Source organism: Chelonia mydas, chromosome 2, assembly GCF_015237465.2.
Source record: "Chelonia mydas isolate rCheMyd1 chromosome 2, rCheMyd1.pri.v2, whole genome shotgun sequence".
Taxonomy (NCBI): Eukaryota; Metazoa; Chordata; order Testudines; family Cheloniidae; genus Chelonia; species Chelonia mydas.
This window is the reverse complement of record NC_057850.1, coordinates 152,691,582-152,713,874: the sequence shown is the minus strand read 5'-3', so window position 1 is coordinate 152,713,874 and position 22,293 is coordinate 152,691,582. Positions and strand designations below refer to the sequence as shown.

Here is a 22,293-nt window from a genome sequence, read left to right as displayed (position 1 = left end):
TTTTGATGTGCAGAGCTCCAGAGGTTAAAAAAAACTGTAAAAAGTAGGCAGGGCTGTTTTAGATTATTTTATTTTGGCATTAGTTCTGTATGTTCACTTCAAATGTTTTGACAGAGGGATGAAAGAGTATCAGTGTACGGCTTTGTGCACTTTGGTTTAATGGGGATATCCTAGCCACCGAGCAGAGTATGAGTGAGAAATCTCTAGACAGCATTCTTCAATCATCACTAACATAACAGTAGTTTTCTGAATAAGAGAACACTTAATATGTTCACGTATACCAGCAAGCTTTGGCAGACATATACATAATTACATAAGCTGATTTACATAGCTAACCATCATTAGTAGGAACGAATAGCAGGTGGAACTGTTGCACAGTCTTCTTCATTTAAAGTTTTGTCAATTACAGGTCTGTATCTCAAAGTAACCTACAAATACAAGAAAGTGTCTTAAGGCAAAGCAAACCACTGCATCAAATCCAGAAGATAACATGAAAAATATTCACAATTACTGCTAAAACCCAATAATGAAAAAGAATTGGAACTGCCCTAATATAAAAAAAAATAGAATTGGTCAAAAATTGCCAGTATTGTGGAAAGTTTAGAAAACAAATTTCTACAGTTCCTCAAAAAACATTTTTTTGACAAACAAAACTTTAGTTTTTCCATTTCTTGTACTGCATCAAAACTAGAAAATTGACTAAAAAGAAAAAAAAAACTTGCAAAAAAGAGTTTAGTGAAAAAGCAATGTTTTAAAATCAAAGTTTCAAATAAAATAAAAAATAAAACTCTGAGCAGCTCTAATAAGCAAGATTTATTTCTAGTTCCCTTCTTACCTCCAGAGCCAGCAGGGTCTTGGAGCATTTGGAGGCACAGCCTGTCTTTGGGGGAAGAGTGCCTCATGTCACTCAACAATAACCCTTCTGGCCAACTAAGGAGGTTAATCACTTGGAGGGGGAGGTGATCCTCAGTATTTCACATTGGAGGGATACTGTAGATCATCTCAGGAGGGAGTTTGTAAGACCACAGATTTTTATTACATTTCTTTTTGAATCCATAAATGATTTATGCTAAGCATCAAAACATGTATTACCAGTGCGTAATGATAAGAACTTTGAACTGGTCTGTTCTAAGCTGAAAAACTATTCCAATTCCTACTCCAAGTGCAAAGTCAATTGCTAAAAAGCAATTCAGTGATGGTCACCAGGAATGGCTCTTGTACCATCTTGTACATTTAGTTCTTCATATACTCAAAGCAGAAGTGTTGTAATTTAGAAAAACTGAATGTGGTACTATATGGAGAAACTTCAACTCATTTCCACTGCAATCACGCAATTTCCACCCCACTGACAGCAACAGGATGGGACAAAAACCCCTCCAAGCCCAGAGCCAACATACCTTCCCAGTTTTGACATCCACATAAGAAAGGGTGTGTTTTCTCCAATGCTCTTCAAATGGTCTTTTCTGTTGCCCTTGGATTGGCTTGGAAAAATCATATTCATCTACTCTTACCTAAGCAGTAAAAAGAAAGTATCATGCTGTAGACCAGAAATTGCAGTTTGCAAATGCATTTAATAACATCCTTCAAAATTAGGTCTCTTCCGATTATAATGCATTTTACCAAGTGTAGGCTAATATTAAGCTGTTTTACTAAATTTTATGTCAGTTCCTACTTTTATTTTAAAATCATTTGCAGAGTTTCAGCAAGTTAAGTAGGATTGTGGAAGTTTGTGGAAATTCTAGAGAGTGATGTCTGCATATAATGCTTAACGGTTTTCAATCCTTTTTATGTATCCAGTGACCAAATCATTACTGTTCTTATCTTCTTTATCAGTACTTCAACAGTAAGATTCAATAGGACTGACTAGGAGCTGTGCTTTCATCACATCAATACCCAGCTGATTCTGGTTACTGGATCAAGGGGTGTGAAAGGGTAATTTGGATTTACTCACAATTCAGACCACAAACTAGTATCACAAGCTTTAAGCCAACATTAGGAACACTTAAAAATAAACACTCTCTTAAATAAGAGTCTAATTTATGTGAATTTTAGGAATAAACAATGCACACTGGAAAAAAAAAATCACTCCCCCAAACTCAAGTACAATTGATCAAGACCAAGAGATATCTGTTTGTTGAGAAAAGTTGGTCCCATGTATGAAAAACATATTTATGAAGTTATAAAGTACATAAGCACCTTGTAGTCTTCTCTGGCATGAGCCCCACGAGATTCTTTCCGAGCCTCAGCACCATAAATAGTTTGCATAGCACACAGCATCAAATTTTGCAGTTCCAAGGTCTCCACTAAGTCAGTATTCCACACAATACCTAACAAGATATTATACTAATTTGAAAAATATTCTAGCAACAATTGTAAGAACTTCAGCTCAATTTTTCTCTTTTTGTTGGTACTTAGGAAACAGAGCACTGTAGTCACAGTGCAAGCTTCACTATGCAATTATCAGCACATCTCAGTCACAGCCTGCAAAGCTCTCTCTTCCAGTATTGCATCTTTCATAAACTGACAATCCTGCTTAACTGTGCAAAAGTATATAGGGGCTTTGAGATATGTGCCTGTGACTACTAGAGACAATTGTGAGACCAAACTCAATTACCTCTGAGTCAAAAAGACATACTATTCAAGACTGAGTGTACCAAAAACAAGGTAGAATCTTGCATGCTACATGTCAAAACACAATTCTGTCCTCACACTCATGCAGTTTGTTTCAGATCACAAGATTTGGCTGCAAAATTAATTAAGGTCACTTTTAAAAAAAATCCTTGGGGGTAGCTGGGCAAAAGAGCTTTTCCAGCAGAATTTTATTGGTATCCTCTATCCATCCAGGATGGATGCAGTCTACCTCTTTAGGACACTGTACAATCCAATTGCAGGGATCACAGATGCACTGGCATCATGCCACTCATCCCTAGGCTCTAAGTTCTACATCAGGCTTTTCCTCTTCTTGGTGTTTGGCAAGCACTACAGCCTGTAAGAGAGCCACTTCAGAATATTCAGTTTAAGGCACATCTCTAAAAGCAGCTACAGAAAGAGACAAATTGCAGAAAAGGGAAAAAAAGAATTTACAGATGATTACGTCTTGTCATTTTATTTAATAAACTCATCCTATTTTTTTTTTTTTTTTTTTTTTAAAGAAAAAGGTTAAATCCTCAGAGAGTTCAGCAAAACTGGATTTTTGCGTGCAATGTCTGTTTTTAAAATACATATATACCTGAACATTGTTATAAGAACAGGTTGATATTACACCTGCATGAAAAAACCCTGTTTTCACGATTTATTTATAATAAATTGAGAAGACTCCAATAGCTTTCTGTGTATTTGAGGTAAAAAATGGTACACAAGTCCCTTGGGAGGTAATAGTATTTTCTGTAGTCAAATTTGAAAAGTGTTAGCTAGCCTACACAAAGTAGAAAACAAAAACCTCACATTCATGAACACCTGACTTTCTAATCTACACACACATTCTTTAAAACATTTAAACGAAATCTCTTTAAAATGTTTCATGCGAATTCACAATGGTCAAGACAACCAAATAATGCTTTGAAACTGTGGCTCAAGCTAATTAATTTTTATACCTAACTCTTCTTTTCAGCTGAAAATACCTTTCAACGTAGAACTACATACACACACACACACTGTCTCAACACTTGGAAAATAAGTACACCCACAGGTAACAAAATGAAAATACTCAAATACACAAACCACTGTAGAAGTATTTTCTAACAATATCTCATTACCTCTGTCAAATGTCTTCAGATCATCCAAATCACGATAAATGTGGCTGAGTTTCTCACAGCCTTCCTGTAGTACTGAGCCTGTTCGGAACACTGCAGCATGGCTTTGCATTGTCTGAAACACATCAAAATTAAGAAATAGTATACTTCCAAAAACTGTAAGAAGTTTCAAGAAAGCCATTAGAATTTCTCTTGTAACTTCACCAGTTTCTGCAGAATTTTAAGCTCTTTTAAAATTTCTGGTCATTATGGTTGCAAACATATTCTGTATGTGTAGTAATGCCATACTGTCATCCTGAACAGGAAGTCTGAAATAGTTCTAAGGGCCAAATATTCCCCCTCCTCATACACTTCTGCAGGCCCTAAAGCAGAGGTCCCTTTGGGGGGCACAGAGGAATGTTTGAGAGGGGCACGGCAGGGCACGGGCCCAGCCCCCCGAGGGGGAATAGAGGGAGTGCCACCAAGCCCCGCTCCACTCCGAGCTCTGCTCCGGTCCTGTCCCCAGCAAGATTCCAAATGGGATAGGCTATATGTATGGATAACAATATCCACTTATAGAAAAAAAGTTTGGAAGGGATATTAAATCTCACGCGTTAGGTCTTATGCCAATCTCTAGTAGAGATCAAGATGAGACCTAATGTGGTGAGGGAAAGTATACCACGTGTTTACTGCAGGGTTCTTATACCTTCCTCTGAATCATATAATATGGTCAGAGACAGAATATGGGACTAAATGGACCTCAGGTCACATCCAGTATGACAGTTCCTACGTTCCTAACACTGTTGAAATGGCTGTCTTACTACATTTCACTTTATGTATGCAGTGTTGCTGTAGCCATGTCAGTCCCAGGATACTAGAGAGACAAAGTGGGTGAGGTAATGTCTTTGTTGGTCCAGTAAAAGATATTACCTCACCCACCTTGTCTACATTTCACTTTTAGTCGGGCATTTCCTACAGGAAGTAACATTCTTGGCTACCAGTCAGATCTGTGTATGATGTGACTGCTTTGCAAATTAAGTCTTGTCTGAACATACTTACAAAACATGGTTATAGATTTGGCTTCTGGATACAAGAATTTAGGTTCTGGGTGCCCAAACTAAGTGAGGAGCACACAAGAAAACCCCTTATGGATAACACGACAATTCAGAACTTCTGAGCTCTAGGATTTGCCATCAGGTGCTGAGCTTGAAGCATGGGCCAAAAAGGAGAACAGAGCATTCTCCTTGGTAAACAAAGTGTTTCATTTAGAAAGAGGTCTCTCTCTTATCAGGTCACAGACAAAAAGTAGGTCAGAAGAGGAGTGACTGTTTCAAATGGAGAGAGGTGGCATTTCTTATTCCTAATTTAAGGAAAAAAGATGATCTTTTGGGCAGCTGATTGGAGCAGAAGGATCTCTGTATGGAAAAAAGGTTGATTTTGATACATTCAAAAAGTTTTCCAAAGTTTGAGCTTCAGCTCTACTAAATAGCAACTCAGTTTTCATAAACACCTACAGTATATTTTAATATCAACCTCATCTCAAGATACTGTACTACAGTCATTGGTAGTGAGATCCTTACCTTTTGCATATTAAGCCTCAGTTCTGATGTTCTTATGTTTCCATTGGCAAATCGTAGTTTGTCAAGATTTGCAACAGATTCTTCTCCAGCATTTGGTTTAATTGAGGGAACCGATTCTCCTATTAAGGGTAAACATCTTCAGTTTTCTTATGCAATTATTTCAATAAAATCAAGATTTAATGATCCTCAGCCTGTGGCAATTTTACACAGGAATAACTATTTTTAGTTGCTTCTTTTATATTTTATTTTATATTTATCTTAAAATAAGAGAGCCTGTCATTGTTTCTTGATAGACAAGGATAACTTCGTCTTTTTTAAAAGCTGCTGATGACAGTATCTGGAAAATAATAAACCACACTTCTATTCTGAGAGAAGGTATGCACATATATATATTCTTATATATATATATATCTTTCCTTGTATTACTTCGGATGTTTATATGAAAACAACTTCAGGATTCATCAATTACCTATCTTTATTCTCCATTTGAACTTGTTAGAATCATGTTTAGTGGCTAGAGAGAGTGAAGTGAGATCACTTGTGTTCCATTCCTGTCTGCCACTAAATTAATGTGTGACCTCAGTCAAGTTACAGCCTGTCAGTATGATGCTTCAGTTTCCCCATTTGTAAAGTGCAGCTACTACTTACTTGCCTCATGGAGATGGAGAGGCTCAGTTCATTTACATTTATAGAGCACTTTGAGATACAAAGGAATAATTAAGACTGCAACGTATTAAACTTAACTGTGATGTCAAACATAGCATTTTTAACTTTTGGCAGGAGATAAACCAAGATGTGTAGATGAACTAAAACATTTCAAAACAGACTTTCCATACTACCACTCAGTATGCAGTGTTTTACAGCTTGAAAATGGTTTAAATATTAGTGCCAATTCTACGATAAGTTTGAAAAAATATATAACTTAAGCTCAGAAGAAAGACAACAGTAAAAATTCCAGTCTTTACGGCCACATCATCCTTCATAACACTTCACATATTGTCAGAGAACACCTCACCAATAGTCACAAAGAAGAAACCAAGTTTTATCAGTGTTACAGAAGTATGCCATCCCTCCACTCACATTCTGTATTGGGTCCCAGGGGGGATCTGAGGTCAATTTTCCCAGGGTTTATAAGTTATTGTGGGCTCCAGGACCCACATGTAGGCACATAAGGGCACAAACTGATCTCTAGCACATAACTGATGGTTGAAATCTCAAACTCATACTGAGGGAGCAAGAGATATATAGCCCAAACTGAAGCAGTAGATAAGGATAGTGTGTCATCTCTACTCCATACATAGAGAAGATGCAATGGTTATCATTGCTGACAAGAAACATGTGGGGAAAAGTCAGATCTCCAGCCTATAGATGGTAGGTGGATTCACAATTCTCAGAGAAACAGGTACAGTTCTAAATAGTTACAGCTTGTACTGGAGAGTTATCAATGGGGAGGGTGAGAGACAACAATTAAGGTCAGTGTTGGTCCTGTGAACTAACAGGAATTTCTTAACTTAATTTAGATATATTTGATTAGATATGTTTTGGGTTTTTAAATGTGAAGTGTTCTATTGGCATTTAACTTAATCTCAACCTTAATGCTCAGAGTTTTATGGCTGGGATTTATACAATGTCCTAGACTTCAGGGAAGCATAGGAAGTGAGCCTGACATACAACCATGTTTAAATCCCATTTCTTCTCCCTGGATAGTATTAATTAAGCCTCTTTAATAAAAGCTAATCCAAATCAGATTTCTAGTTTGAATGCACATTCTTTCTGTAGCTTGGCCTATGTACCCCTCTTCAGCTCCAGCCCACTACTTCAGGAGATGTGATTTCAGTTATAGGTTTTTGTAAGTTTACACATGTAAACTAACCAGAAATAAAGGGCACTGTGCTAATCCTTTTAAAGAAACTAGATGAAAGTGTTCTTCTGATCCCCAGAATCAGAAATTATTAAAATCAAAACCTGCATTAATAGTTTTAGAATGTATTATTTGCTTTCAGATCAAACTATAGAATCATAGAAGTTACAGTGGAAAGTTCTAGGTATTAAGTCAATCTGTAAATTGCCTTCCAAATTCTCAGTTATGTTGCACACTGAGATGCACCCGAAGGAACGGATATTATGTTAAACACTAAAAATTTAACATGTTGTATGTGCAAGGCTACAGCAAATGCCATCATCTCAGACTAGTTTAATATAATAAACAGTATAAGATGAGTCTACACTGTACCATCCACCTCAAAATGCAGTATGTTGCAAGGCCTTGTTTCTTAAAACTTGTGATAACGTTAGTAATGTTAAATTTTTCTGGTTTGGGAGAAAAGCTTCTTGATCGTATTTTCCAGTTGCTTTGGCAGAATTATATTTTCCTGCAGTTAGATACAGTATGGTGAGTTCTTGAACAGTCAGTAACACTGCATGTTATGTATAACAGTTATAAAAAAAGCTACTGCAATTTTCTAATAGTCTAGCTAATAGCCCTATAATTACTTGCTAAGAGTTAAAGATATGAGAGTGTTTTAAGGATGAGAATTTATAACAATGCATCTTGATACAATTTAAGTTAAACTTGTAGAATCTTACCAGGCTTGCATGATTCTGCAATACTAAGGGCACAAGCACGACCAAAGACCACCAAGTCCAAAAGAGAGTTTGCTCCAAGTCGATTAGCACCATGAACAGATGCAGAGGCTGCTTCACCACAAGCATACAAGCCAGGTACTACTTGATCTTTGCCATTCACATGTGTAATTACCTGTAATTTCAGAAGGAATTCACTCAACATGTTTGCAAATTCATTTGTAAAATAAAGATCACTTGTAGTACAGTGTCAAAGTTTCATTTGAATGTATCTGAATGTCACTTATTTGTCCTGAAACCATGAAGTCAAAGAAATCCAAATAGTAAGTGACAGATTTTAAAAGGGGGGAAGACTCAATGAGAATAATTTATTAATTGAAAAAAGTGCTATATAAGAATGTAGTATTAACAGTTTAATTCTTATGTTTTGCCACCATCTCTGAGACACAAAGTACTACAAATTCACCAAAATATTTTTGTAGTAAAATTCTGAGTAGAGTGGGAAGAACACTGGACCTTTTATAATGCCAGGCCACATTCACAAGGCAGAATTTTATAGCTATTTTAAAAACTGACTGAAAGGAACTAGTCCAAGAAATCAGACTGATCCATTCACAGATTCACTCTGGCTGACGCTGGGACTGGCTGCCATTAAAATTGACATTTAAACAGCAGCAAACTGAAGTAACCAATTTTAGCGCAGGAATTGCAGAAGTGGCACAGATAATCCACATAACCTAAACCCTTAATGATTTGTAGTTCAGGCCCAGCTATAATCCATTTTTAACTATACAGTACTACCCTCATCTGGATAAGCTTTCACATGGCTAATATAAAGAAATTCTGTAGATTTCATGCATATTTAAAGAATATATTTCATATTTTGCATACCGTCTACAGAGTTCCAGCTCCACCCAAACAACCTGAGAACTCTGACAACTTGTTTACAAGACAAACCAAATTATGATATTTTGCAAGTTTTCCTTTAACATTTACTCTTAAGGTTATGTAATTTAACATGCTTGTACATATAAATCTAATAGCATGCTCAGTTCACACTAATTTTACAAGGAACCAAACATTTCCTTTCTACTAGAGAAAAATGGTTTCACAATACTGATCTATGGTAGTTACCTGCCCTTTGTAGTTAGTAGGAATACCTCCCATATTGTAATGCACAGTAGGAAGAACAGGAATAGGCTCTTTTGTGACATCCACACCAGCAAATATCATAGCTGTTTCTGAAATTCCAGGGAGGCGCATTGCTAGCTGCTGTGGTGGTAAATGGTGCAACTGCAAATATACGTGGTCTTTTTCAGGGCCACAGCCCCTAATGTAAAAGGAAACACGAGTTGCAGGTTGGAATACTGGCCTCTGCAGAATTCTCTATATATAAAAGCACCCATTTCAAAAGCACCCCAACCATATTATCTAAAAACTATCTAGAAAGACTTTGATCTTAACGAGTCATCTGCATGGTGATGTGAAGCACTAACACCAGAAAAAAAAATTCAGAATTTAAGTCACTTTATTTCTACTCTGTTTCAAGTAATCGTTTGGGAGTTCAAAATTTAAGATTTGATTCATGAACAAATTTGTGTGTCTATTTATGCATCCTATTTAGAAAAACTGATGCATCTGGAAGCACAGAAGAGAGGAAAAAAAATAACTGACATCCTTCCTCAACTTGTGTCCACTTTAAATTTTCCCCTTACTCCACTGTCTTTCCTACCATAATCATGACACTCGTGTATTTTAAACCAAGTTTTCAGAAAACTTCAATATAAAGTCTTCTTGTCCTCCAAAGATGTTGGTGATATAGCAATTTACAAGTAAATACCATACCATTTAGAAATTATCTAATGAATTATCTAATGAATATTAAGAATATCTGTGGTATCTTATGACTTCAGAAAAATACCAAAAAGTTATGGGTCAGATTTTCAAGAGCACAACAGCTCCTCCCACTGTTTTCAATGAGAGCTGCTGCTTCCTGAGCGTTTTTGAGAATCCAGCCTAAACGCTTTAATTTGACTTCAACAAAAAAAGACTCTGGAGATCTTTTCTGATTACCATATTAAAAGGGAGCTTAATTTCATATTCAAGATTTTTGCCTGAAATATATGTAAAATCTTCAGCAATCTACCAATTAAAACTGGCTGCTCAAAATGATCAAAAGACTTCCATGAACTATCATATAACTCCCTATCTGCTTTAACCAAATGTAAAGATGTACTCCTACCACAATGCCACTGAAAAATTAAACAAACCTTCCTTCACGGATTTCAATGGTCATAGAACGAGACACTACATCTCTGGAAGCCAGATCCTTAGCAACAGGTGCATATCTCTCCATAAATCTTTCACCTTCACTGTTAATAAGAATACCTCCTTCACCACGACAACCTTCTGTAATAAGACAACCAGCACCATAGATACCTGCAAAGCAGGAAGTAGCAATGTTATAAAATACTTACATGACAACTTTATAATCAAATTATTGTAAGAATGGAAGTATAACACAAGTATTTTTAATTATGGACCCATCCATGACACACTGACCTCTTGGCATAAGGTCCCCTGTTCTTTGCAAACAGCTCTCACCTCAGACCTGACAAACTCACTACATCAAACATGTCTTACAGGATGTTTATCCATAAAAAAGGCTATAGAAAGCTTGTAACTTGTCAAGACTCAATCACTCTGTGACGTATACAAAGATAATATTTACAGAATAATGTATTTATACTAAAAGTATGCTTTATGGACTTGGAGTAAAAATTAGTCACAGGGGTAATGTGTCTCAGTGATGACCCATTCCAGCAAGAGGGAGTTGTCATCCTACCAAGTCAGTCAGTGAGGTAATACAAGGTTCTGTTGTCTACCCTTGCCACATCCCAGAACAGTCAATAAAAAAAAAAAAAAAAACCTATCAAAGACTACTGCAAATGATTGAAACCACTTGAAGGTAAAAAGGAACATTATAGCCGCCTTGGGATCACCCTGGCTATGAATATAAATAAAAGACTTTCAGTATACCGGTGTGTGGGGAAAGTCACTACGGACCAATCCACTATGGAAAACCTCTGAATAGGATTGCTTTCATGAAGGTTTGGATATGGGTTCTTGGGAACCCAGCCAGCTCCCAGCTGTATAACAGACTGAACTTTTGGGGGAAAATACACTAGTGATCCAGGTTAGCATTTTATTATTTTGTTTTGTACTGTAACTACTTGTTTTCACCACTCTCTCGTTTCTAGTTAAATTCTGATTTTCTTAAACCTATCATCTCATTGTACTGTAAGTGCTCACGAGTGCTGTGTGGTTTACAGGAAGCAGTGGTTTAATGTAAAACTGGTAAATTGGGATATATTGCACCTTTGGGCGCAGACAATCTAGAATTTCTGAGAGTAACCAGTGTCAGGAGCTGGATATCACAGGAGAAAAATTCAAAGGGCCTTGGGGATTTGAGTGCAACTATTATTAACCTGCAAGGCGAAGACAGGGCTGACACAGCGCAGAGAAGAGTGCTTGAGTTGTTGAAAGTCTGGAGGTGTAAGGGAGCTGACACCCAGCAAAACCAGAAAGATTCCCTCTCCCTGGAGGCAGGGAGTAACAAGGTGACCCACAGTCCTTGTTATCATGAGAACAGTCACACCACTGAATACTCCAAAGTTAATGTTTTAAATTGTTTTCTATTATATTCCACACTTGGGCCTCAATACTCCTACTCAAAAAGTCTGTCTAAAATTTACATTTGTGATCTTCTGCCAAAGAAGGAATTTTGTACCAAATGCAAGGTTAAAAAAAGCCAGGATTTGGACATACAAGAGTTACAACAGAGACTTTTCAATTGTTAAATTTGACCTTTGTGAACATCATCCCTCAAACCGTCTAAAATCAATTGTTTTATTTATCTGTCCCAAAAGGCAATTAGTACCTTTGAACACTTTTCCTGGAAGGGTGGTTACTTTGGGATTTGCTCACTATGATCATGTGAAACACAGAAATCTGCAGCGTCTCAGTGGAGCCTGTAAACTTTGCAAGGTCTCAATGTTTCTGAACACCCTGTTGTCTGAGGACTTAACTCAGAAACCATGCTGCATACGATCAACGATTTTATGACTGCTTGCAGTTCCACATCTTTGCTGCTCCACTACTATGACTGTAAGGAAGGAGGAGTGCAACAGGTATGCTTCTAGAAAAGGAGTACTTGTGGCACCTTAGAGACTAACAAATTTATTTGAGTATAAGCTTTCGTAAGCTACAGTTCACTTCATCGGATGCACTGATGACTGAATGCATCCGATGAAGTGAGCTGTAGCTTACGAAAGCTTATGCTCAAATAAATTTGTTAGTCTCTAAGGTGCCACAAGTACTCCTTTTCTTTTTGCGAATACAGACTAACATGGCTGCTACTCTGAAACCTGTCAGGTATGCTTCTGTAGGTCCCTGGGTCACCCGGGGAGTAAAGGTTAGCTTAGTGAGTCTTGTCTTCTCTTCCCCCAAACTTAGCAAGACCCACTTTATCATCTCACTCCTCTGGGTGATCCTGGGAAGTGAAAGTGTTGGCTGGTTAAACAAAGTGTTGGTTAAAACAAATTTAAGGAATACTGACATTGATAATTCAATAACTTAAATAAACTATGAAGATTCTTTGACTAAAAAAGCCTTAAAGTGATAAATGATGGTAAATATAACATATGTATACACAATGAAATCTCATTATAACATTATAGTTATAACACCTTTTAAAGTTAGGAAATTCAAAGATCCAGAAAAACTTAACACCCACACTCCAGATATCCAAGAATGACCATTTTACTAAGCTATGACCAAGTAACCATACCTCATCCACCTTTCCATAAGCCTTCATTACCCATACATTAAGTACAGGTCCATGACTATATATAAACAATAGTCCCAAAGACACACTGTCCCTCACTTCAACACCAACAGCTAGTTTCTTACCTTCCATAAACATTTTCTACAATTCCAGTATAAGAGGCAGCCCAATAGATTTCCATCTACCCGAAAAATGCAGTTGCTGGAAGACTCCACAATATTTCAATATACCTTAAACCTTCCCACTCAGACTGCAATTCACATATCAAACCAATTTACACAGTAGTTATGTCCCTGCACCTTCCGAAATCACAAAAACTGCACTATAATATACTTGTAACAGGCTTGGCAGGATTCAGTTTAAATTGTTAGTTGTCAGTAAACGTTTATTTCACCTGACACACAGTAAACGTTTATTTCACCAGACCCCACTGCCCAGTGGGAGCTTGAGGACCAGCTTAAAACGGCTGGCTAGCCGCATCCGGCCCATGGGCCGCAGTTTGCTCACCCCTGACCTACAAGGATTCATGTCATGAGCCTGCAATCATGCAGGCAGCTTTCTACAGTCCTGCTGTTATGGCTCCGCACCCTCTCACCTAGGAGTATAGAAGCTGTTCCCAGGCAGGAACCGATCAGCAGCTGGGTTGGCCTCTCCTGCAGCTGGGGGCTGGTCGTCATGGCCCTAGCCAGCAACCTCTGCTCTCCCTGCCAGGATCACAGCTTTCTCTGCACCTTGCGCCTGCAGGGATCCAGTGTCACTGGCCCTGTGGGGAGCCCTCTGCAGCTCTGTTGTCACTGCCCTACTCACTCACTGGCAGGCAGCAGGGCTCTCCCCAGCAAGAGCCATTCAGCGGTGAGGCCTTCCCTACAGCAGGGGGCTCATCCTCCTCCTTACATCCCTGGACAGAGATCTCTGCTCCCCGGACCAAGACCGCAGACTCCCCTACACCTTCTACCTGGGTCTCTCTGAACCCTCAGCCACATAGAGAGCCACCTGCAGCCCTGCCCTAACCCCAAAACCTAAGGCTCTCCTTAATTTCCCACAACTGGGAAAATTGTTAAAAAAATATCAAAAAAGTGCTTAAAAATAAAAATTGATATTAATAGTCAAAACTTAAACAATAAAAATCAAATTCTGTCAAGTATGCTTATATACATTCAGTTCACTGGTCAAGTATCATGAGGAGCATGGACACTACATCAAAGGCAAACTTGTGTGCAGATCCTTAACTATGAAGATCTTGACTTCAGTTATTAGAATGTCTTTAATCAATACTGTATTTTTGAACTTTAATCTTATTTCTTTTGGAATTATCAACTGATTTCTTGATGCTAATGCTTCCCAGGATTAAGAAACAAATGCAGTGTACAACCTAAGATTTAAAAAATTAAAAGAATAATTCATTTTTGTTATTTTAAAGCTAGAGACAAGTGGAGGCACTAGATTACAATTTTGAAACACGAACCTAAATTTTATAAAGTAACTATATTTGGTAGAGTGTTTAAAGCCCAAAATTAATTGCATGTAAGTTTATACCAAAATGTACAACTTAAGTAGTTTTTATACAACAGTTGAAGCATCTCCCACTTTATTTCATAAGACTCCTGAATTCAGGATTCTGTATTTTTCCCTACAACAGTTGCAGACAACAAAAACATCTAAATAAGTTTAATGAATGTCAATTCCTTGCTCCAGTTAGTTGCTTGCAATATTAAATGTTGCAGGGGAACCTGCAACTTGAAACTGGATGTTAAGGGTGAGCTGAAAAGTTTTGAACCTGCTTAAGATACTACACCTCTTAAATACTATAAAACTGTGAGGCTTAATATTTCAGAGATGTTATTTTTTGAATACTTCAAATTCCTAGAAAACGAAGAGTGCCTTTCTTGTCTTATACTGTACCTGTAGGGTGGAACTGTACAAACTCTAAGTCCTGGCAAGGAAGGCCAGCTCGTGTGACCATAGCTGTACCATCACCTGTGCTGGTATGAGCAGATGTGCAACTGAAGAAGGTGCGGCCATACCCACTAGAGAAAACATTTCAAAAATTAAAATTTGTCTGCAATATTTTCCTTAAGAAATCAGTAGAGAAGCAGTAAGATTTCATTAGGATGTTTAGCTTATTCTTTGCACTTTGTACAACGGCAAATTTACAATTCAACTAAAGCAGAGGACTTTATGCATAGCATTCAGTCAGCCACTGTACTCATTTATCACACACATTAGGTTAAATTAAATTTGTAAGAAGCTTAATGTGAACAAAATGGATAGGTTGTGTGCTGTGCAACTTGATCTAGTGGACGATCATCTAGCTCAACTAATATCTGAAAAATAACTTGAGGCTAGTAGGTGAAAGAGGAATAGCACCACACCTCCTCTAGAATTGCTAACTAGGGTTCCTTTCAAAAGTTGTCAGTGGAATTATGTCCCACTAATGGGGTCAATTTTTTGAGAGAGGAATCACACGCCATTTTCCCCTCATACACCCATTGTTTTACTTTGGGTCAGGTGATTTGGCTGTGCTCAATTAAATACCAGAACTGTGTTTTTTTCTGAAAACGGTGCCTTTCTTCATGCAGAGTTCTTTCAGGAAGATAAGTTATTTCTCCTCTGTTTCTTATTTCCATGACACTACCTCAAGTACACAAGTTTAATGAGACTAGTGCTGTTAGCAACTTCTGGCAGGAACAGCATACTACAATGCCCAAGGGAGATAAAAATAATGTAAAACCAGGATTGTACATCTAAGGTGCAATTTTCACAGCTTGAAATAAAGTTTAGACAAAATTTCCAAACTCAATTGCATAAATTCTGGCACCTAAGTTCATTTTTACATTAAAAAAAAGTCTTGATTTTCCAGAGGTTCGAGCATAAAGCGCTCCTATTGACTTCAACAGGATTGTGATTGCTCAGTATCGCTGAAAAAAAATCAATTCACTTATTTCGGGGCCTAATATAAGGCACCCACGTTATGCAGCCACCAAACACAAACTGTGCTTCTCTGCACAAACTCAGTATTATTCCATTTATGCTAGAGTTGCTGATCTAAATCTAACAAGGAGATAAAAGACTAATGCAGAAGAGGGCAGGACCGACAAAAGAGGACAGGGCAGAGAAGATCAGTTACCCAAAATTAGGATCACATGTAATTGTTGCACCAAAATTACATGGGTTACCACAATTAGTCTTTTAGTGATCCACTAGGTTACCCTGCAGTAAATCCATTTCTGTTTGTATTTTCTAATATATTTTGACACACTGGGAGTGGCTACACTTTACCTCGCACAAAAATCTCCTGGAGGAGGACTACTCAGTAGGCCCTAGATACATTGTCTTGCCACTGCCAGTTTACATCTAGTATTAAGTAAAAGCAGAAAGTATAATGCAACTTTAAAATATTTTAAAGATTATCCCTTACTTCCCAGCCCACACTAACTGCCCCTACATTTAGCTTTATAGTATTGCTTTGGAACTTAAAGCTAAACTCAGGGTAGTGAATTTACATTATGAAAGTATTAATGTTAAGGTTGAGTAAATACAGTATATTAAAGCATGGAACTAAACCTAAATGGAGTAATTAAATTGCATTTATACTGTTTGCACCCAAAAGGTAAAATGTGATTTAAGTAGAAGGATTATTATTCCCCTTTTACAGATGGGGAAATGGAGACATATGAAATGTCTTGTGCAAGGTCAGTGTGCCAACACCATAATTTGGACTCAAACCCTTGTCTCCAGACACCCATATCCTCTCCTCTAGGTTCTAGATTATGCTACCTCACATTACAAAGTTTTTTTTTTTTTTTACTTCAGCATAATTTTACATCACATTACCCAGTGGCTACAACAGTGTTCTTTGCTCTTAAACGATGTATTGAGCCATCTTCTATGCAAAGTGCAATAACTCCACGACATTCTCCATTTTCCATCAGGAGGTCCAAGGCAAAATACTCAACAAAATAGCTGGTATCATATCGTAAGGACTAGAAAAGAAAAAATGTTCAATAGTTAAGGAACATGCAAAAGCTAAACAAATTTTTTTTCCCCACAGCCTTGTTAAAAAAATGCCTAGTTACATAAGAATAAAATCAGACCCAGTTCTCATGGAAACTATTATCCAGATAAGCCTGTATGCAGAAAGTCTGCGGCTCTTTTAGGATAATGGTATTCTAGAAAATACAGAACATTTAGATTGGACAGGCCATTCTTAATTACCAAACCATTTAAAGGAACAGTCTCTCATCAAATTTATCTGAAAATGTTGTACTTATCATTGGTATAAGTAACAACGAAGGTAGATGAGAAAAAGTCCATGTTTCAGTTTACTTTGTGTAGTTGACAATACCCGGTATATGGTGAGTCTCACTTGCTGATCTCTTTCAGTTCCTGTCCCATGCACTAGCATATTACCCCTCAAATACCCTGGAGAAAGCTCACGTCACACTTCAAGCACTATATTAAGGTGTTAACAGGGCCAAAGATACCAGCAGCTGGGCAAGTGGACTATGGGAGCTTTCTTCATCTCTGGAAGAACCAGACAGCACCTAGAAGCAGGTACCCCATCTCTCTTCAGCCCCTATACTATTTATCTATATTATGGTTCCACATACAGGCCTCACTCAGGATAGAGATGAACAATTAGCTAAGCCTCTGTAAAGAGTGCATAAAGTACATGGGCTGTTAAGTCCTTACTGAAATTAGGTCTAAGGGCCACTTACTAGTTCTTAATGATACTCTGGATATTTCCATCTTTTATGGCCTTGCACTAGGAGATGGACAGGACCTATTAACTAGAGACCTATTAAGTAGAGGCTGATGAGACAAGCTCAGGCAGCTTCGTGGTAGCACTTTTGCATTGCCAGAACCACGCTTACCCTCCTAGTTTCCCATATTTGCTGTGAGGGTAGATGGAGGCTGATCTTACTTGTTACTTCCCTGTTGGGGTGCTCTGTCACAGTTTTTTCTTGGCCCATGAGAAGGTTTAGATGAACTCTTCCTGGTACTGGCCAAGGGGTGGATGAGTGGTTGTGTGGGGAGGGGCAGTAGGTGAGTGTGTCATGGCATAGCAGCAAAAGGAAGAGAGAGCTTCCTCTGGCCACAAAATTAGCAGAGCTTACTACCTATGCATTCTCTCCAGGAAGAAGTGCAGGAAAAGCAGATTCTTTTTTCAGCCTTCTTCTGTTTCTGTCACGCTGATATCAAGCAGAGGCATGCCAGGGGAAAAAAGGAGGCCTGGGATCAAGATTAGGAATTTTCCTGGATTCCTTGCTGACTCTAAACTCATATATAGCAGAGCCCACAAGTAACAGCACTATTACTTCAAACAACCTTTTTAAATCCCTATAGCAGCCATTAGTTAAAAACAAAAGTCAAGTTCTGTTTCCCATTTCACAGTCTCTTACCCTGCCATACAGTGTATGCAACAGTGAGTGTCCTGTCCTGTCCGCGACACAACAGCATCGATGAGCCTGTCCCCCTTTTCCAAATTGAAGGCTCTGTCCACCAAAGGCACGCTGATAGATCTTCCCTTCTTCTGTTCTGCTAAATGGCATTCCATAATTTTCCAGCTATTGAGCCCAAACAAAGTATTAGAGATATAGCTGTGGACTTCAGCAACAGGCAAGTTACTGTTAGGGATGTAAAATGTTAACTCGTTAACGAATAAGCATTAGTCTTACCAGGTAATCTGCCTTAACTGTAAACCTAGGGGCCAGCCAAATGGCCAGCCAGAGCAGCCCCTTTAATCAGTTAACCGTTTTAACGAAATATTTTTTAATCGTTTAAACGGTTAACTTTTTAAACAATATTTACATCCCTAGTTACTGTTATGGCTGCTTTGTAACACTAATAAACCTATCACTCACGCTCAAGAAGGCAACAAAGAAAGGAGTTTCTCTTTATACAAAAAGTGACAGGTTTCAGAGTAACAGCCATGTTAGTCTGTATTCGCAAAAAGAAAAGGAGTACTTGTGGCACCTTAGAGACTAACCAATTTATTTGAGCATGAGCTTTCGTGAGCATACTGTATGCATCCGATGAAGTGAGCTGTAGCTCACGAAAGCTCATGCTCAAATAAATTGGTTAGTCTCTAAGGTGCCACAAGTACTCCTTTTCTTTATACAAAGTTTACTATTCCAGTCTAATATCTGTATCTATTGTCATCATGAATAGGTCGGAATATGAACAAGAGGCTGCTAGGCAGCTCTCCAGCACCACTTTCTACAAGCCATTACCGTCTGATCCCACTGAGGGTTACCAAAAGAAACTACAGCATTTGCTCAAGAAACTCCCTGAAAAAGCACAAGAACAAATCCGCACAGACACACCTCTGGAACCCTGACATGGGGTATTCTATCTGCTACCCAAGATCCATAAACCTGGAAATCCTGGACGCCCCATCATCTCAGGCATTGGCACCCTGACAGCAGGATTGTCTGGCTATGTAGACTCCCTCCTCAGGCCCTATGCTACCAGCACTCCCAGCTATCTTCGAGACATCACTGACTTTCTGAGGAAACTACAATCCACCGGTGATCTTCCTGAAAACACCATCCTAGCCCCTATGGATGTAGAAGCCCTCTACACCAACATTCCACACAAAGATGGACCACAAGCCGTCAGGAACACTATCCCCGATAACGTCACGGCAAACCTGGTGGCTGAACTTTGTGACTTTGTCCTCACCCATAACTATTTCACATTTGGGGACAATATATACCTTCAAATCAGCGGCACTGCCATGGGTACCCGCATGGCCCCACAGTATGCCAACATTTTTATGGCTGACTTAGAACAATGCTTCCTCAGCTCTCGACCCCTAACGCCCCTACTCTACTTGTGCTACACTGATGACATCTTCATCATCTGGACCCCTGGAAAAGAAGCCCTTGAGGAATTCCACCATGATTTCAACAATCTTCATCCCACCATTAACCTCAGCCTGGACCAGTCCACACAAGACATCCACTTCCTGGACGCTACGGTGCTAATAAGTGATGGTCACATAACCACCACCCTATACCAGAAACCTACTGACCGCTATGCCTACCTACATGCGTCCAGCTTTCATCCAGACCACACCACACAATCCATTGTCTACAGCCAAGCTCTATGATACAACCACATTTGCTCCAACCCCTCAGACAGAGAAACACCTACAAGATCTCTATCAAGCATTCTTACAACTATAATATCCACCTGCTGAAGTGGAGAAACAGATTGACAGAGCCAGAAGAGTACCCAGAAGTCACCTACTACAGGACAGGCCCAACAAAGAAAATAACAGAACGCCACTAGCCATCACCTTTAGCCCCCAACTAAAACCTCTCCAACGCATCATCAAGGATCTACAACCTATCCTGAAGGACGACCCATCACTCTCACAGATCTCGGGAGACAGGCCAGTCCTTGCTTACAGACAGCCCCCCAACCTGAAGCAAATACTCACCAGCAACTACACACCACACCACAGAACCACTAACCCAGGAACCTATCCTTGCAACAAAGCCCGTTGTCAACTGTGTCCACATATCTATTCAGGGGACACCATCATAGGGCCTAATCACATCAGCCACACTATCAGAGGCTCGTTCACCTGCACATCTACCAATGTGATCTATGCCATCATGTGCCAGCAGTGCCCCTCTGCCATGTACAATGGCCATACTGGACAGTCTCTACATAAAAGAATAAATGGACACAAATCAGACGTCAAGAATTAGAACATTCAGAAACCAGTTGGAGAACACTTCAGTCTCTTTGGTCACTCGATTACAGACGTAAAAGTTGCAATTCTTCAACAAAAAAAAACTTCAAAAACAGACTCCAACGAGAGACTGCTGAATTGGAATTAATTTGCAAACTGGATACAATTAACTTAGGCTTGAATAAAGACTGGGAGTGGATGGGTCATTACACAAAGTAAAACTATTTCCCCATGTTTATTCTCCGCCCCCGGCTGTTCCTCAGACATTCTTGTCAACTGCTGGAAATGGCCCACCTTGATTATCACTACAAAAGGTTCCTCCTCCCCCCCCCCCCCGCTCTCCTGCTGGTACTAGCTCACCTTACCTGATCACTCTCGTTACAGTGTGTATGGTAACACTCACTGTTTCATGTGTATATAGATCTCCCCACTGTATCTTCCACTGCATGCATCCGATGAAGTGAGCTGTAGCTCACGAAAGCTTATGCTCAAATAAATTTGTTAGTCTCTAAGGTGCCACAAGTCCTCCTTTTCTTTTTGTATCATTAAAATGTCACTATGGATACTGATTTGGGTTGCAGATAATTATAATTCAAATAAACTTCAATATGAATAATTTCACCTCTACAACTGCAGCAGGTGCCTCCTCAGTCATGTAATGAATGGCATCCTGGTCTCCCAGCCAGTCAGATCCTTTCACCGTGTCATAGAAGTGCCATCTCCAGTTATCTTCCTCCATGTTTCCCAAAGCAGCATTGATCCCTCCCTGAAAATGAAAAATATATTTCCCCAAAGTGACATTTGAAATGCACAATTTCAAAAGCCAGTTCATTTCTCAATCCCATTAAAACACACAATATTAAATAATATTTAAGACAACGGACAAATTACTTGAGAATCAAATTTATGTGCTGTGCCATTTATACAGCGTACAAACCTGAAGAAACTGTGTAAACTCAAACACATCTCTTTCACCAAAAGAAATTAGTTTAATAAGAGAGATTACTTAACCCACCTTGTCTCTCATTTATAAAGTAGAAATTATAAGTCTTTATCAACTTCCCAATGGTTAACATCTCATTCTTTTTAGGGTAAAACATTTTGAACAGCAGAATATATTACAACACTGTACCAACATAACAACTGAAATCATAAAATGGAGTGGCATGTTAATACAACAAAAAATAAGGAAGCCATAGAATAAAAGTCAAACATATACAATTTTCCTAAACTGTTTTACTTAGATCCTCATCTCCATTTTTACTAATCATAATGTGGGGACTGAAATTCAGTCAATTTATGAATCATAATATTCCATACATAAAATCTGTGTTATGAAAATATTAGTATTTTACATGTCAACATAATTGTATTTAAATTCTTACCTGTGCAGCAACAGTATGGGATCTGGTAGGGAACAGCTTTGTAACACATGCTGTATTAAATCCAGCCTCCGACAAACCAAATGCAGCCCGCAAACCTGCCCCACCAGCACCCACAACGACAGCATCAAATTCATGGTCAACTACTGGATATTGTGTAGAAATCTGAGGAGAAAGATTACTGCATTAAGATCATAAGTCAAATGATTATAGCTCAAGCAGGGTGTCAGTTTAACTACTTTATGCATTTTCTTTTAATGTATACTGGAGGATATATAGCAAGTTTCTCAAACTGTGCATATCACTGATTTTACCCGTATCACAAGCTTAGCATAGTGTGAATGAATCATTTAAGTAGGTTCTAGTCAATGCAGTACATATTACTAAAGTCAACGCATGATCCATTTTAACGATTCACTGCCCCTACTGAAATTTTCTTCAACAAAAAAGTATACATGAAACCAGA

At 38.6% G+C, this 22,293-nt stretch overlaps 1 protein-coding gene across 1 annotated transcript in view; it reads right to left on the bottom strand.

The window, feature by feature from the left end:
• Positions 1–54: 54 nt before the first annotated feature.
• SDHA (succinate dehydrogenase complex flavoprotein subunit A) overlaps positions 55–22,293 on the bottom strand; it is a 29,379-nt gene continuing 7,140 nt past the window's right edge. The window contains exons 3-15 of the mRNA XM_037889884.2: positions 21,831–21,992; positions 21,068–21,211; positions 18,143–18,307; positions 16,575–16,723; positions 14,643–14,767; positions 10,165–10,333; positions 9,029–9,224; positions 7,898–8,069; positions 5,312–5,430; positions 3,756–3,867; positions 2,197–2,327; positions 1,398–1,511; positions 55–428 (exon numbers count right to left, since the gene is read on the bottom strand). Coding sequence (XP_037745812.1) covers positions 342–428; positions 1,398–1,511; positions 2,197–2,327; positions 3,756–3,867; positions 5,312–5,430; positions 7,898–8,069; positions 9,029–9,224; positions 10,165–10,333; positions 14,643–14,767; positions 16,575–16,723; positions 18,143–18,307; positions 21,068–21,211; positions 21,831–21,992 — 1,845 coding nt within the window. The 3' untranslated portion in view covers positions 55–341. The remainder of the gene's footprint in view (positions 429–1,397; positions 1,512–2,196; positions 2,328–3,755; positions 3,868–5,311; positions 5,431–7,897; positions 8,070–9,028; positions 9,225–10,164; positions 10,334–14,642; positions 14,768–16,574; positions 16,724–18,142; positions 18,308–21,067; positions 21,212–21,830; positions 21,993–22,293) is intronic.